A 14,366-nucleotide genomic window follows, 5' to 3' on the forward strand; every position below is an offset into this window, starting at 1 on the left:
TTGGGCGGCCTGGCTAGCAGCTGGGCCGACTGGCCCAGTGGGGGGGAGTTCTCTCTTTTATTTTATTTTGTTTTCTGTTTTGCATTTTCTTTTATTTATTTCTCTTTCCTGTTTTAATTCACTTTAAAATATTTAGACATCTTCTAAAAAATGTTTTATTCACAATAATTACCAGTGCAATATTTGGCACCCGTTGAACATTTTTGTTTCAATGTTTGAAGACATTTGTTTGTTTGCCATATTTTGAATTGATTTTTGAATTGGTTAACTAACGAAAGATTAGCAACAGTAACGTAGGTGACGTGGCATCGTTAACGTGGGATTACTGTAGCATGATTATTCGGACGTTACAGTTGCAGATTACTGTAGCATAATTATAGATGAAAGCTATTTTGGGACGCTAGTTTGGGAAGATGGTATGTATTGCCGTCCTTGACCACTTAAATTTGTTCATAGCATCCTTGCTCTTTTCCAGAAACATCATACATCAATATCACGGTTAGTAGTCTCAACTGTGGTATTGTCTGAATCTCAATGCAAAAATTCAGGACATGCATCATACCTATTGCTCCTTAGCTTCAATAAACTGAGCATTGTTGCCGTGGTTAGAAATTAAATCGGATGAAATTAACAATATAGTGTACAACAAGCCAGACGAAATCTGAGTTTATACATACCCTACGATCCATTGTGACCTGGTTACCATAGCATATAAAATTGTAGCTCAAAAGCTTGTGCCGGTTTTTACATTTTTTTACCGTGTTTCACTTTGGGCAAAAAAAAATCGTGAGTAAGCCTCAATCTTAGTCAGTGCACATTAGGCCGGAAGGCCAATTTGGCTGACAAAGAAGTCCACCCGGCTTAAATCTCTACTTTTATAAATAAATAAAAACCGAGTTGATGATGATGGTGTGTCCATCATCTTGTAATATAGACCGTTTGATCTATATCTGATGGATAGGAAGTCTCTGGAATAATCTGGCATGGTGGCTGCTACTAGCGCCGTCCATCCCCATGCCCCCACCCAGTCCGACCACCAGTCACCACCACGCCCCACTCCTCCTCATCTTATCTCTTATCTTTCTCGAGATATCATTTTTTCGATGAAATTCTCGAGATACCATTTTTCTGATAAAATTAAAATATCATTAGTTTTTACACATGAGATTAATCCTGCATGGATTAATCACAACATGTATTTTATTAAAAAAATGCATCTTAATGTTCCATGCAATGCACGGGCATCTTGCTAGTAGAAAAATAAAGTAAGGTGCAACACGCCTGCTCTCGTAGCCCCTTGCTGCATGCGAGATTGAACGGTCGACGCTCGCAGCGAGCCGAGGCCATGGCCGCTAGCTCCCCCTTCTTCTTAAGCTTTGCCACGGGCTGCCCAAGATCAAACTCGGTCGCCACGGTAGAGCGCTAGCCGCTACTGTCAGCTTCAACAGCAGCACTCGATCCTCCTCTTTCCTCGTTTCTCTTTCAGCGTCTGTATCTTCATTTGCTTATTGATTCCCGAAACACCATACCAGCATCAATTTTTGCCTCCCGTCCTCCACTGCAGCGGGGCCACCTTTCACCAGGTGTGTGACTTAAACGGGCCAAGGCGACTGGCCCAGGAGCCATAACACGCGGGTGCAAGCCCAAGTCGCGCAATGCTTTTGACTTAAACGGGCCAAGGCAACTGGCCCAGGAGCCATAACACGCGGGTGCAAGCCCAAGTCGCGCAATGCTTTTGACGTATAGGCAGCTGCCTACCACACCCACAAAGTCAATCCGTGCTTTATTATTAGAGATAGATAAATAATATATAATATGAATGCACTGTTTTGCACGCAAAAGATCAATTAGCAAAGGAAATATATGCTCAGGCAATAAAAATAATGGCCACACACACAAATAGGACATAACAGAAGACCACAGTAGCAGAAGATATCAACCCATAAATTGCGAGGGTTGTGATCTATTATGGATCCACTTTTGACACAATCGTGTACAACAAACTTCCCGAAATACCTGTGCCACGGACACAACATATAGATTTGCAATGAAGCAAACTACATTAACATGCCAGTCAAACTCTACTTTCTACTTTGTTGCCTAGGTGCCTGACAAGCGCATGTTAAAATACAAGACCGGGGAACAAGCATCAAATTTTGCAAAACACAAGATACTCAGTCGACCAAAATTGAGTGGACTGCACGGCAGCTGAGTTCCTCGTGTTGGTCACCGCATCTTGTAGTGTTGTGTTCTGGACACCTTGCACCTATTGCCGTTTATGGCGTATTTCAGCGTAATGTCGATGTCCCGAGGGTTCTTTTTGTTGTTTGCAACTGTCATGCTGCCCGACAGAGTCTCTCCCTCGCAGATAGTTACCACATCCTCGAGATACAGAACAGTCTGCTTCCAGTGAGTGGACTTTGATCTGGGCCCTGCAAACAGTAAATTGTGTGTACATTCATTACTACCGGATTGCTTGAAGAAAGGAGCTAGACAAGCGTACTTTGGATGATAAAAGGTGACGACAGACAAACCTGTCGAGAAGCCCATCAGCTTATGGCATTTGGTGAATGACACGTTAAAGTAAGCAACAAGAGCATGAATGAAGTCATTACGCTCTGCTACCAATTTGAACGGCACAGTAAATGATGCATCCCCAGATGACATCTTGGAAATATCCATCGTCTGAAACACGCATATCAAATAGACAAAAGGATTTAATCCGATCTGCCAATTGAACAGATATAATACAAAAACAAAAGATAACTTGGTTGAGAAGTACGCCATTACCTTCAGTAACTGACAGTTAGTGACGATCTGATTTTGATCCACAGTATCTACAAGTGGCTCCATCATTGCCTGTTTCTTAATACAGCTCATATCAAAGCCATACACATTATTCCAAACTGCAAGGGTAAAGAAACAACGCCATCAGAGAAATATAAATATGAGTTCAGGAAAACTTCTGAACACATGCTGCATGAAACTCATATGCAGATACTCCAGTGCACCATGCACCACCATACTTACATTCAATTTTGTCCTCCTTGTATTCTGCATCTTCAATTGCAGTAAGATGTAAAGAGGCTTTGTCTGGCAGGACAACACCATCATCAGCCTACACATAACAAAAAGTAATATAAGCTACAATCCCACAAAGTTCCAGTACAAAACAGCAGGTCCGAATATTCAATCAACGTTGCCTCTTGGAGTACCAAGTTAAAAGAAACAACAAAGAAGGAAATGTAAACACTTGAACCCTGTGAAGGGTCACTTACCAGCCATTTATCACGTGCAAAAAGAACAGTGTCCAACATATTCTCAAACAGGAGGAAATAACCCATCCATTCAGAGATTATGACATCTACTTTTGGGACAGGAAGCTCAATTTCTTCAACTTTCCCTTTTATTACCGTAATGACTGCAACGGAAGCACAATGTAAGTATATCACAACAAGAGATTAACATGCTATAAGAACTATCATAGAATAGATAGTAAAATGACAGGAAATCACCTTCAGAAAATCCATTTGTTTTCACAATTTCCTTTGCCATGTCCGCCATCTGTGAGCATTCAATCTGTAAATGAAAAGAACAACTCTATGTTAGGAAAATGAAAGAAGGTTAGAAGCATAGTAAGAAGTGACAATAAGTGTTCATTCAGCCAGAGTAAAATGACAAAAATAATCCCCTGCACCTCAAACTAAGGAATATCTGAAATCCCAAACTTCACAGGACAACATAGACAATCACTTTGTGTGCTTCATTTTTTTCCCTTCTTTTTTTGTGTGCATGTGTGGGTGGGGGATCAGGGGCTTGGTGTGCTATCTATTGAAATACGTACCCAGGAAAAACAAATGCAAGGCAACAGTAGGATAAACATAGGTAGGTCAATATTTTATGGCTCTTCATTACCAGAGACATGTTTTTTACATTATTTTCATGGTACTAGAATATATTGGTGGGCAAAGTTAACTATTTCATTCAGATCATAGATAGTTGGGTACACACAACTGTATGGAAGACAAGTGCTTCAGCCAATATACCAGTTTATTCAAATAATGGGCATTCATTACAATAGCTTTGGGTAACTAAATCACCATTGTAGACTTGAATTGAAAACATTAATTTAGTACACTGACCGCATAGACATGCTTAGCTCCTGCCTTCGCACAAAAAAGTGATAGGATACCGGTCCCAGCACCAACATCAAGGACTATTTTGTCCTTGAAAAGAAAGTTATTCTGGGTGATAACATTTTGATATGATCTTGTCCGAACAACATCTTTTAGCATTTCCTGCAATCAATACATGGAAAATAATTGGCACCACACATATTTGGTCGGCACATCTAAAGAGTAAAACAAGGACTATTATACAACGATGAAAAATTTAAAATTGCGAGAGAGAGAGAGGGGGGGGGGGTGTGGTGTTTCATTCAGAACTGCTTACTTCATGAATACCTGCAAAACAAACACCAAGGGTAAAGTATGAGTACAAAATAAACTTATTGCAAAACAGACACTACATTTTAGACAGTTCATGGAAGTAAACACATATGACATAATAAAATAGTAAGTGATACACTCGATCCAGTAAGGAACTCAGGAACTATATAATTCGATGCTGATGATGTTTGCCAGTGCGAAACAGCATAAACATGGTAAACCCACCAATAAAAGAGCAAGACTTCAAAAGACCACCATCCTGACACTAGAACATGGCTAGACTATTAAACAGAACAAGAAAATGGCCCTTTTTCATACAATGTCACACTAAACCACAGCATAAAAAATTTAGCACCAAACAACTAGGCAGTAAACATGGGGACAAAAGGGTAACTAATACTCCCTAACAATAATAAGCACATGAAAGAAAACAAGTAGTAAGGACCACCAACCTTTACCACCACGCCATAACAAGCAACTACAATTTTTAAAATTGCAACTAATGAACAGCTTAACTAAAGGTCAAATTTTCATTCAGCAAAGCAACAACCTAAGGTCAAATTAAAAATGACGCCAACAAATATCTGGAGTATCAACAAAAGATTTCGAAGCAAGAACCAGTATAGCCTATAATGATATAATCTACCCAGAGCAATTGCAAATAAAACAATCAAAGCAAGAACCAGTATAGCCTATAATGATATAATCTACCCAGAGCAATTGCAAATAAAACAATCTCATTTTCACCAATCATCACGTTTATAGGGTGAGAATTAGTGTTTGATCCAACTGAGGGAAATCCTACAGTTCAGGTACACTAGTTGTTTCGCATGCTGCACTAGACCTGCGAAAGATCAAATCTTCGGCACCAATTTTTTCGCCAATACAACCGGACGATATAACACCTTATGCTCTCCGTAAACTAGTCAATCAAAGATTGAAAAAAAAAACCCAACGCTGGCTGTAACAGAAATCCACGGGAATCGGGCCGAGGGCGCGTACCGAAGTGGGAGTAGGAGTCGAAGTAGTAGTCGGCGCTGGTCTTGTCGTTGCCGATGACCTCCTCCCCGGGCGCGGCGGGGCCCTCCTCCACCTCCATCCCGACCTCCCCGGCCACCTCGTCGGCGTCCTCGAACCTGAGCCTGGACGCCGTCGCCTCCGCGAGGCCGCCGTTGGCGTCGCGGCTGCCGCTGCCCTTGCGCCGATCCATCTCGCCCGGCGCCGGTGGGTTTTGGGCTGGCTTGCTCGCTCGCTCGCTCTGGCGCGCCGCAAAGCAGGGGAGGCTGGGCTAGGGTAGGGTTTTGGGAGGGGAGGGAGGGACGGGACGGGAACGCGGAGGTTTTATATGGGTGGCCACCGTGGCGTAAATATCTCTCTCAGTCCGGCGTGCTGACTCCACCTTGTGTGGCTCCAACCGCAAAAGGAGTCACAGTCGGACTCCCACCTTGTGTGGCAAAATTCGGCAAAACTGCTGCCGTCGGTGACTATGGCTTGTGGCACATATTTGGAAAATAAAGTTACTCATGCATCTAAGTCTCTTCTCTATACTACTCCCTCCGTCCGGAAATATTTGTCATCAAAATGAATAAAAAAGAGATGTATCTAAATGTATTTTAGTTCTAGATACATTTTTTTGTCTATTTTGATGACAAGTATTTTCGGGCGGAGGGAGTACATATTTAAAAATACTGGAGTACTTATTTATTATTATTAGAAAAACATAATAACAGTAAGGTATTGAGAGTCTATCTTGAGATCAGTACCTTACTGCCACACCTCGTGTCTTCCATGAATTTTTATCTGATTTCTCTTCTTACGGACAGTAGTTGCATTATGAAAGAAAGAGGTATTATGGTCTCCGCGCAAACGCCAAGTTGCTCGTCTCTGTTGCAACCAATTAATTTCTGTCTAGCCTAACAAATCCCCTAACAAAACATGAACCTTCTTTTGTCGATATCTAGTATCTGCATTCATCGAGGCACAACACAACTTAGCGAGTTCTTTTTCAAAATTGTTGATTTGCTTGGCCCCTTTTAAGCCCTCTTTGACCCATGAAGATCAACATGCATCGCTTTTATGCGATCAGCTAGAGAGGGTTCAATGCCAACTAACTTTGTTTTATTCCATGCAGAGGTGACTATTTTTGTGACCGTTTCTTTCGGCATTCATCTAGCCTTGAACTTCCTTCTCCCTTCTGATTGCCAAAATTGCATCTAATTATAGTATTTTGTATCAAAGCAAAAGATCGGACGGTGATCTGAATGTAATTGCTCCTCGTTGGCAACAGACACTAGTGAAAAATTGAGCCCAACCGACTTCACACACAACCCGGTCCAATCTCTCTCTACTATCTCCTCTTCTCGAAGTGAACATATCACCTATGTACCGCATATTCTCCAAACCACAATCCACTAGATAATCCCTGAAATTTTGCATCATATGGTTTGGTCGGCCATTGCCTCCTCCTTTCTCACTTTCAGACAAGATTTCATTAAAATTATCAATCACGATCAAGGGGTGTGATATGTGGTGGTGAAGTCATTCAAGTAGCCCCAAGATAGGTGTCTTTGGTCCCATGATGGGCATTCATAGAAGCCCGTTAGGCACCGGTCCACTCCGTCCTCTCCAATGAACACGCCAATAAAATTTGGGTCAATATAATTTAAAATTGTTTCATTTATATGATTGCAAAATAGTTTAAGACCACCTCTACCATCACTCTCTACCACACCTAGGTCATCAAAGCCTAGTTTATCACGTAGATCATTTGCTTTGTTTTCTTCATTCATGTGAGCCTCCAATAGGAAGATCACATTCGCTCTCACCCGCCCTTAAAGGGCTAGGATCTCGCGATCTGCCATGGTCGAGAGCATTACCATGACAATTCCAGTCGATGTTTTTCATTTCTCCCAATGGTTCTCCACACCAGAGGTCACCGATCTTGTAGATGTGCTCTTGTCAATGGCCGATCCATCACCCATTAGCCTTTTTAGCGTTTTGTTGTGGGGTACCCGTGCCCCAATCCACCTGGATCATTAGTCTTCTTCTCCTTAAACTGGTCAACAATGTTGGTCATAACACATGGTTCAATAGGAGGGGCGACAATGACAAATTAGGATTTTCCACTTGCACACATATTGGTTCACAACTGCATTCTCCTAAGATGTTGGTTCACCACTTCATCATCTGAAGCTCCATGTTCTCATAGGATGTTTGAGATTTTCATCCTCACATATTGGTTCCCATTTGCATTCTCTTTAGGATCCGAGTTTGATACATAGGGAGGCGCACTTGAATTACCATGTGTACATAGCATTTCACTGCCAGCTTCTCATATGAAAGTTGCCATCTGGAGTTCTACCACGACCATAGCCAAGCCCAAACAAACTTGCTCCTCTCCCTCTGCCAAAATACTCGTTTGCATCATCAAACTCGTAACCCCGACCTCTGCCTCGGCCACTTCCTCTACCACGATCGCCATCTGTGAGAATGAAGTCATGACACTCCCATCTTGATTTGTCATGTTCACATCTCCACATTCTTAGTACCAATGCCCAAGGAGACCACATTTGCCATAGAAAGTGGGCAATTTTTCATATTCTACTTGGTATCGTTCTTTCCCTCGATTCTTTGTTGTGGGCACAAATCTCGTGAGTTTCTTGTTCACCTTGATTCTCGCAATTACTCGCACAAACTCGACAATAAACCTCGATGGGAGCTTGATATTGTTGGAAATATGCCCTAGAGGCAATAATAAATTGATTATTATTATATTTCCTTGTTCATGATAATCGTTTATTATCCATGCTATAATTGTATTGATAGGAAACTCAGATAGATGTGTGGATACATAGACAACACCATGTCCCTAGTAAGCCTCTAGTTGACTAGCTCGTTGATCAATAGATGGTTACGGTTTCCTGACCATGGACATTGGATGTCATCGATAACGGGATCACATCATTAGGAGAATGATGTGATGGACAAGACCCAATCCTAAGCATAGCACTAGATCGTGTAGTTCGTATGCTAAAGCTTTTCTAATGTCAAGTATCATTTCCTTAGACCATGAGATTGTGCAACTCCCGGATACCGTAGGAATGCTTTGGGTGTACCAAACGTCACAACGTAACTGGGTGGCTATAAAGGTACACTATAGGTATCTCCGAAAGTGTCTGTTGGGTTGGCACGAATCGAGACTGGGATTTGTCACTCCGTGTAAACGGAGAGGTATCTCTGGGCCCACTCGGTAGGACATCATCATAATGTGCACAATGTGATCAAGGAGTTGATCACGGGATGATGTGTTACGGAACGAGTAAAAGAGACTTGCCGGTAACGAGATTGAACAAGGTATCGGGATACCGACGATCGAATCTCGGGCAAGTATCGTACCGCTAGACAAAGGGAATTGTATACGGGATTGATTAAGTCCTTGACATCGTGGTTCATCCGATGAGATCATCGTGGAACATGTGGGAGCCAACATGGGTATCCAGATCCCGCTGTTGGTTATTGACCGGAGAGTCATCTCGGTCATGTCTGCATGTCTCCCGAACCCGTAGGGTCTACACACTTAAGGTTCGGTGACGCTAGGGTTATAGAGATATTAGTATGCGGTAACCCGAAAGTTGTTCGGAGTCCCGGATGAGATCCCGGACATCAGGAGGAGTTCCGGAATGGTCCGGAGGTAAAGAATTATATATAGGAAGTACTATTTCGGCCATCGGGACAAGTTTCGGGGTCACCGGTATTGTACCGGGACCACCGGAAGGGTCCCGGGGGTCCACCGGGTGGGGCCACCTGCCCCGGGGGCCACATGGGCTGTAGGGGGTGCGCCTTGGCCTACATGGGCCAAGGGCACCAGCCCCAAGAGGCCCATGCGCCAAGAGAAGAGAAAAAGGGGAGAGTCCTAAAAGGGGAAGGCACCTCCGAGGTGCCTTGGGGAGGATGGACTCCTCCCCCCCTTGGCCGCACCCTTCCTTGGAGGAAGGGGCAAGGGCTGCGCCTCCCCCTCTCCCTTGGCCCTATATATAGTGGGGAAAAGGAGGGCAACCATACCTAAGCCCTGGCGCCTCCCTCTCCCTCCCGTGACACATCTCCCTCCTCCCGCAGCGCTTAGCGAAGCCCTGTTGGAATCCCGCTACTTCCACCACCACGCCGTCGTGCTGTTGGATCTCCATCAACCTCTCCTCCCCCTTGCTGGATCAAGAAGGAGGAGACGTCGCTGCTCCGTACGTGTGTTGAACGCGGAGGTGCCGTCCGTTCGGCGCTAGGATCATCGGTGATTTGGATCACGACAAGTACGACTCCATCAACCCCGTTCTCTTGAACGCTTCCGCGCGCGATCTACAAGGGTATGTAGATCCACTCCTCCCTCGTTGCTAGATGACTCCATAGATAGATCTTGGTGACACGTAGGAAAATTTTGAATTTCTGCTACGTTCCCCAACAGTGGCATCATGAGCTAGGTTTATGCGTAGTTTCTATGCATGAGTAGAACACAAAGTAGTTGTGGGCGTTGATTTTGTTCAATATGCTTGCCGTTACTAGTCTTATCGTGATTCGGCGACATCGTGGGATGAAGCGGCCCGGACCGACCTTACACGTACTCTTACGTGAGACAGGTTCCACCGACTGACATGCACTAGTTGCATAAGGTGGCTAGCGGGTGTCTGTCTCTCCTACTTTAGTCGGATCGGATTCGATGAAAAGGGTCCTTATGAAGGGTAAATAGCAATTGGCATATCACATTGTGGTTTTGCGTAGGTAAGAAACGTTCTTTTTAGAAACCCATAGCAGCCACGTAAAACATGCAAACAACAATTAGAGGACGTCTAACTTGTTTTTGCAGGGTATGCTATGTGATGTGATATGGCCAAAAGGATGTGATGAATGATATATGTGATGTATGAGATTGATCATGTTCTTGTAATAGATGATCATGGAGCCCCAAGATGGAGATCAAAGGAGCTATATGATATTGGCCATATCATGTCACTATTATTTGATTGCATGTGATGTTTATCATGTTTATACATCTTATTTGCTTAGAACGACGTTAGTAAATAAGATGATCCCTCATTACAATTTCAAGAATGTGTTCTCCCCTAACTGTGCACCGTTGCTAAAGTTCGTCGTTTCGAAGCACCACGTGATGATCGGGTGTGATAGATCCTTACGTTCACATACAACGGGTGTAAGACAGTTTTACACATGCAAAACACTTAGGGTTGACTTGACGAGCCTAGCATGTGCATAGACATGGCCTCGGAACACAGAAGAGCGAAAGGTCGAGCATGAGTCGTATGGAAGATACGATCAACATGAAGATGTTCACCGATGTTGACTAGTCCGTCTCACGTGATGATCGGACACGGCCTAGTTAACTCGGATCATGTAATCGCTTAGATTACTAGAGGGATGTCTATCTGAGTGGGAGTTCATAAGATGAACTTAATTATCCTGAACATAGTCAAAAGGTCTTCGCAATTTAAGTCGTAGCTCGCGCTTCGGTTCTACTGTTTAGATATGTTCCTAGAGAAAAATTAGTTGAAAGTTGATAGTAGCAATTATGCGGACTAGGTCCGTAAACTGAGGATTGTCCTCATTGCTTCATAGAAGGCTTATGTCCTTAATGCACCGCTCAGTGTGCTGAACCTCGAACGTCGTCTGTGGATGTTGCGAACATCTGACATACACATTTTGATAACTACGTGATAGTTCAGTTAAACGTCTTAGAGTTGAGGCACCGAAGACGGTTTTTTGAAACGTCGCGAAACATATGAGATGTTTCGAGGGCTGAAATTGGGATTTCAGGCTCGTGCCCACGTCAAGAGGTATAAGACCTCCGACGATTTTCTTAGCCTGCAAACTAGGGAGAAAAGGTCAATTGTTGAACTTGTGCTCAGATTGTCTGAGTACAACAATCGCTTGAATCGAGTAGGAGTTGATCTTCTAGATGAAATAGTGATGGTTCTCCGAAGTCATTACCACCAAGCTGCTAGAGCTTCGTGATGAACTATAATATATCAGGGACATATATGATGATCCTTGAGATATTCGCGATGTTTGACACCGCAAAAGTAGAAATCAAGAAGGAGCATCAATTGTTGATGGTTGGTGAAACCACTAGTTTCAAGAAGGGCAAGGGAACAAAGGGATACTTCATGAAATGGCAATTCAGCTGCTGCTCTAGTGAAGAAACCCAAGGTTGAACCCAAACCCGAGACTAAGTGCTTCTGTAATAAGGGGAACAGCCACTGGAGCAGAGTTACCCTAGATACTTGGTAGATGAGAAGGTTGGCAAAGTCGATAGAAGTATATTGGATATACATTGTGTTAATGTGTACTTTACTAGTACTCCTAGTAGCACCAGGGTATTAGATACCGGTTCGGTTGCTAAGTGTTAGTAACTAGAAATAAAAGCTACGGAATAAACGGAGACTAGCTAAAGGTGAGCTGACGATATGTGTTGGAAGTGTTTCCAATGTTGATATGATCAAGCATCGCACGCTCCCTCTACCATCGAGATTGGTGTTTGCGTTGAGCATAGACATGATTGGATTATGTCTATCGCAATACAGTTATTCATTTAAGGAGAATAATGGTTACTCTGTTTATTTGAATAATACCTTCAATGGTCTTACACCTAAAATGAATGGTTTATTGAATCTCGATCATAGTGATACACATGTTCGTGCCAAAAGATATAAGATAGTAATGATAGTACCACCTACTTGTGGCACTGCCACTTAAGTCATATCGGTATAAAACGCATGAAGAAGCTCCATGTTGATGGATCTTTGGACTCACTCATTTTTGAAAGGATTGAGACATGCGAACCATGTTTGTTGGTAGATATGCATGAAGAAACTCTATACAGATGGATCGTTTGGACTCACTTGATTTTGAATCACTTGAGACATGCAAATCATACCACATGGGCAAGATGACTGAAAGCCTCGTTTTCAGTAAAATGGAACTAGAAAGCAACTTGTTGGAAGTAATACATTTTGATGTGTGCGGTTCAATGAGTGCTGAGGCATGTAGTGGATATCGTTATGTTCTTACTTCACAGATGACTTGAGTAGATGTTGAGTATATTTACTTGATGAATCACGAGTCTGAATTATTGAAAGGTTCAAGTAATTTCAGGGTGAAGTTGAAAGATCGTCGTGACAAGAGGATAAAATATCTATGATATGATCATAGAGATGAATATCTGAATTACGAGTTTGGCACAGAATTAAGACATTGTGGAAATTGTTTCACAACTAATACAGCCTGGAACACCATAGTGTGATGGTGTGTCCGAACATCATAATTGCACCCTATTGGATATGATGCATACCATGATGTCTCTTATCGAATTACCACGATAGTTTATGGATTAGGCATTAGATACAACCACATTCACTTCAAAATAGGGCACCATGTAATTCCGATGAGATGACACCATATGAACTATGGTTTAGAGAAACCTAAGCTGTCATTTCTTAAAAGTTTGGGGCTGCGACGCTTATGTGAAAAAGTTTCAGGCTGATAAGCTCGAACCCGAAGCGGATAAATGCATCTTCATAGGACACCAAAACAGTTGGGTATACCTCCTGTCTTAGATTCGAAAGCAATAAGGGATTGTTTCTAGAATCGGGTTCTTTCTCGAGGAAAAGTTTCTCTCGAAAGAATTGAGTGAGAGGATGGTGGAGACTTGATGAGGTTATTGAACCGTCTCTTCAACTAGTGTGTGGCAGGGCACAGGAAGTTGTTCCTGTGGCACCTACACCAATTGAAGTGGAAGCTTATGATAGTGATCATGAAACTTCAGATCAAGTCACTACCAAACCTCGTGGGATGACAAGGATGCGTACTACTTCAGAGTGGTACGTAATCCTGTCTTGGAAGTCATGTTGCTAGACAACAATGAACCTACGAGCTATGGAGAAGCGATGGTGGGCCCGGATTCCGATAAATGGCTCGAGGCCATAAAATCCGAGAGAGGATCCATGTATGAAAACAAAGTGTAGACTTTGGCAGAACAGCTCGATGGTCGTAAGGCTGTTGAGTGCAGATGGATTTTAAAAGGAAGACGGACAATGATGGTAAATGTCACCATTAAGAAAGCTCGACTTGTCGTTAAGAAGTTTCCGACAAGTTCAAGGAGTTGACTACGGTGAGACTTTCTCACTCGTAGCGATGCTAAGAGTCTGTTGGAATTATATTAGCGATTACTGCATTATTTATGAAATCTTGCAGATAGGATGTCAAAACATTGTTTCCTCGACGATTTTTTGAGGAAAGGTTGTATGTGATACAAACCGGAAGGTTTTGTCAATCCTGAAAGATGCTAATAAGTATGCAAAGCTCCAGCAATCCTTTTAGGGACTGGAGTAAGCATCTCGGAGTTGGAATGTATGCTTTGATAAGATGATCAAAGTTTTGGGTGTATACAAAGTTTATGAGAAACTTGTATTTCCAAAGGAGTGAGTGGGAGCACTATAGAATTTCTGATAAGTATATGTTGTTGACATATTGTGGATCAGAAATGACGTAGAATTTCTGGAAAGCATATAGGGTTATTTGGAAAGTGTTTTTCAATGGAAAGCCTGGATTAAGCTACTTGAACATTGAGCATCAAGATCTATAAGGATAGATCAAAACGCTTAATGGTACTTTCAAATGAGCACGTTCCTTGACATGATCTTGAAGGTGTTCAAGATAGATCAGTCAAAGAAGGAGTTCTTGCCTGAGTTGTAAGGTATGAAGTTAAGACTTAAAGCTTGACCACGGCAGAATAAAGAGGAAGGACGAAGGTCGTCCCCTATGCTTTTATCATAGGCTCTCTACAGTATGCTATGCTGTGTACCGCACCTGAAGTGTGCCTTGCCATGAGTCAGTCAAGGGGTACAAGAGTGATCC

General features: G+C 42.7%; 1 protein-coding gene across 1 annotated transcript; it reads right to left on the bottom strand.

The window, feature by feature from the left end:
- Positions 1 to 1,923: 1,923 nt before the first annotated feature.
- Positions 1,924 to 5,774, bottom strand: LOC125509144 (protein arginine N-methyltransferase 1). The gene is made up of 9 exons (XM_048674046.2): positions 5,451 to 5,774; positions 4,453 to 4,463; positions 4,143 to 4,298; positions 3,516 to 3,579; positions 3,279 to 3,421; positions 3,031 to 3,118; positions 2,791 to 2,906; positions 2,535 to 2,685; positions 1,924 to 2,432 (listed from the first exon to the last, which is right to left on the bottom strand). Exons 1-9 carry the CDS (start codon positions 5,656 to 5,658, stop codon positions 2,227 to 2,229), a joined length of 1,143 nt encoding a protein of 380 aa, XP_048530003.1. The 5' UTR covers positions 5,659 to 5,774; the 3' UTR covers positions 1,924 to 2,226.
- Between the last annotated feature and the right edge of the window lie 8,592 nt (positions 5,775 to 14,366).

This window comes from Triticum urartu, chromosome 5A (genome assembly GCF_056163025.1).
Source record: "Triticum urartu cultivar PI428250 chromosome 5A, HENAU_Tu73, whole genome shotgun sequence".
Classification (NCBI taxonomy): Eukaryota; Viridiplantae; Streptophyta; class Magnoliopsida; order Poales; family Poaceae; genus Triticum; species Triticum urartu.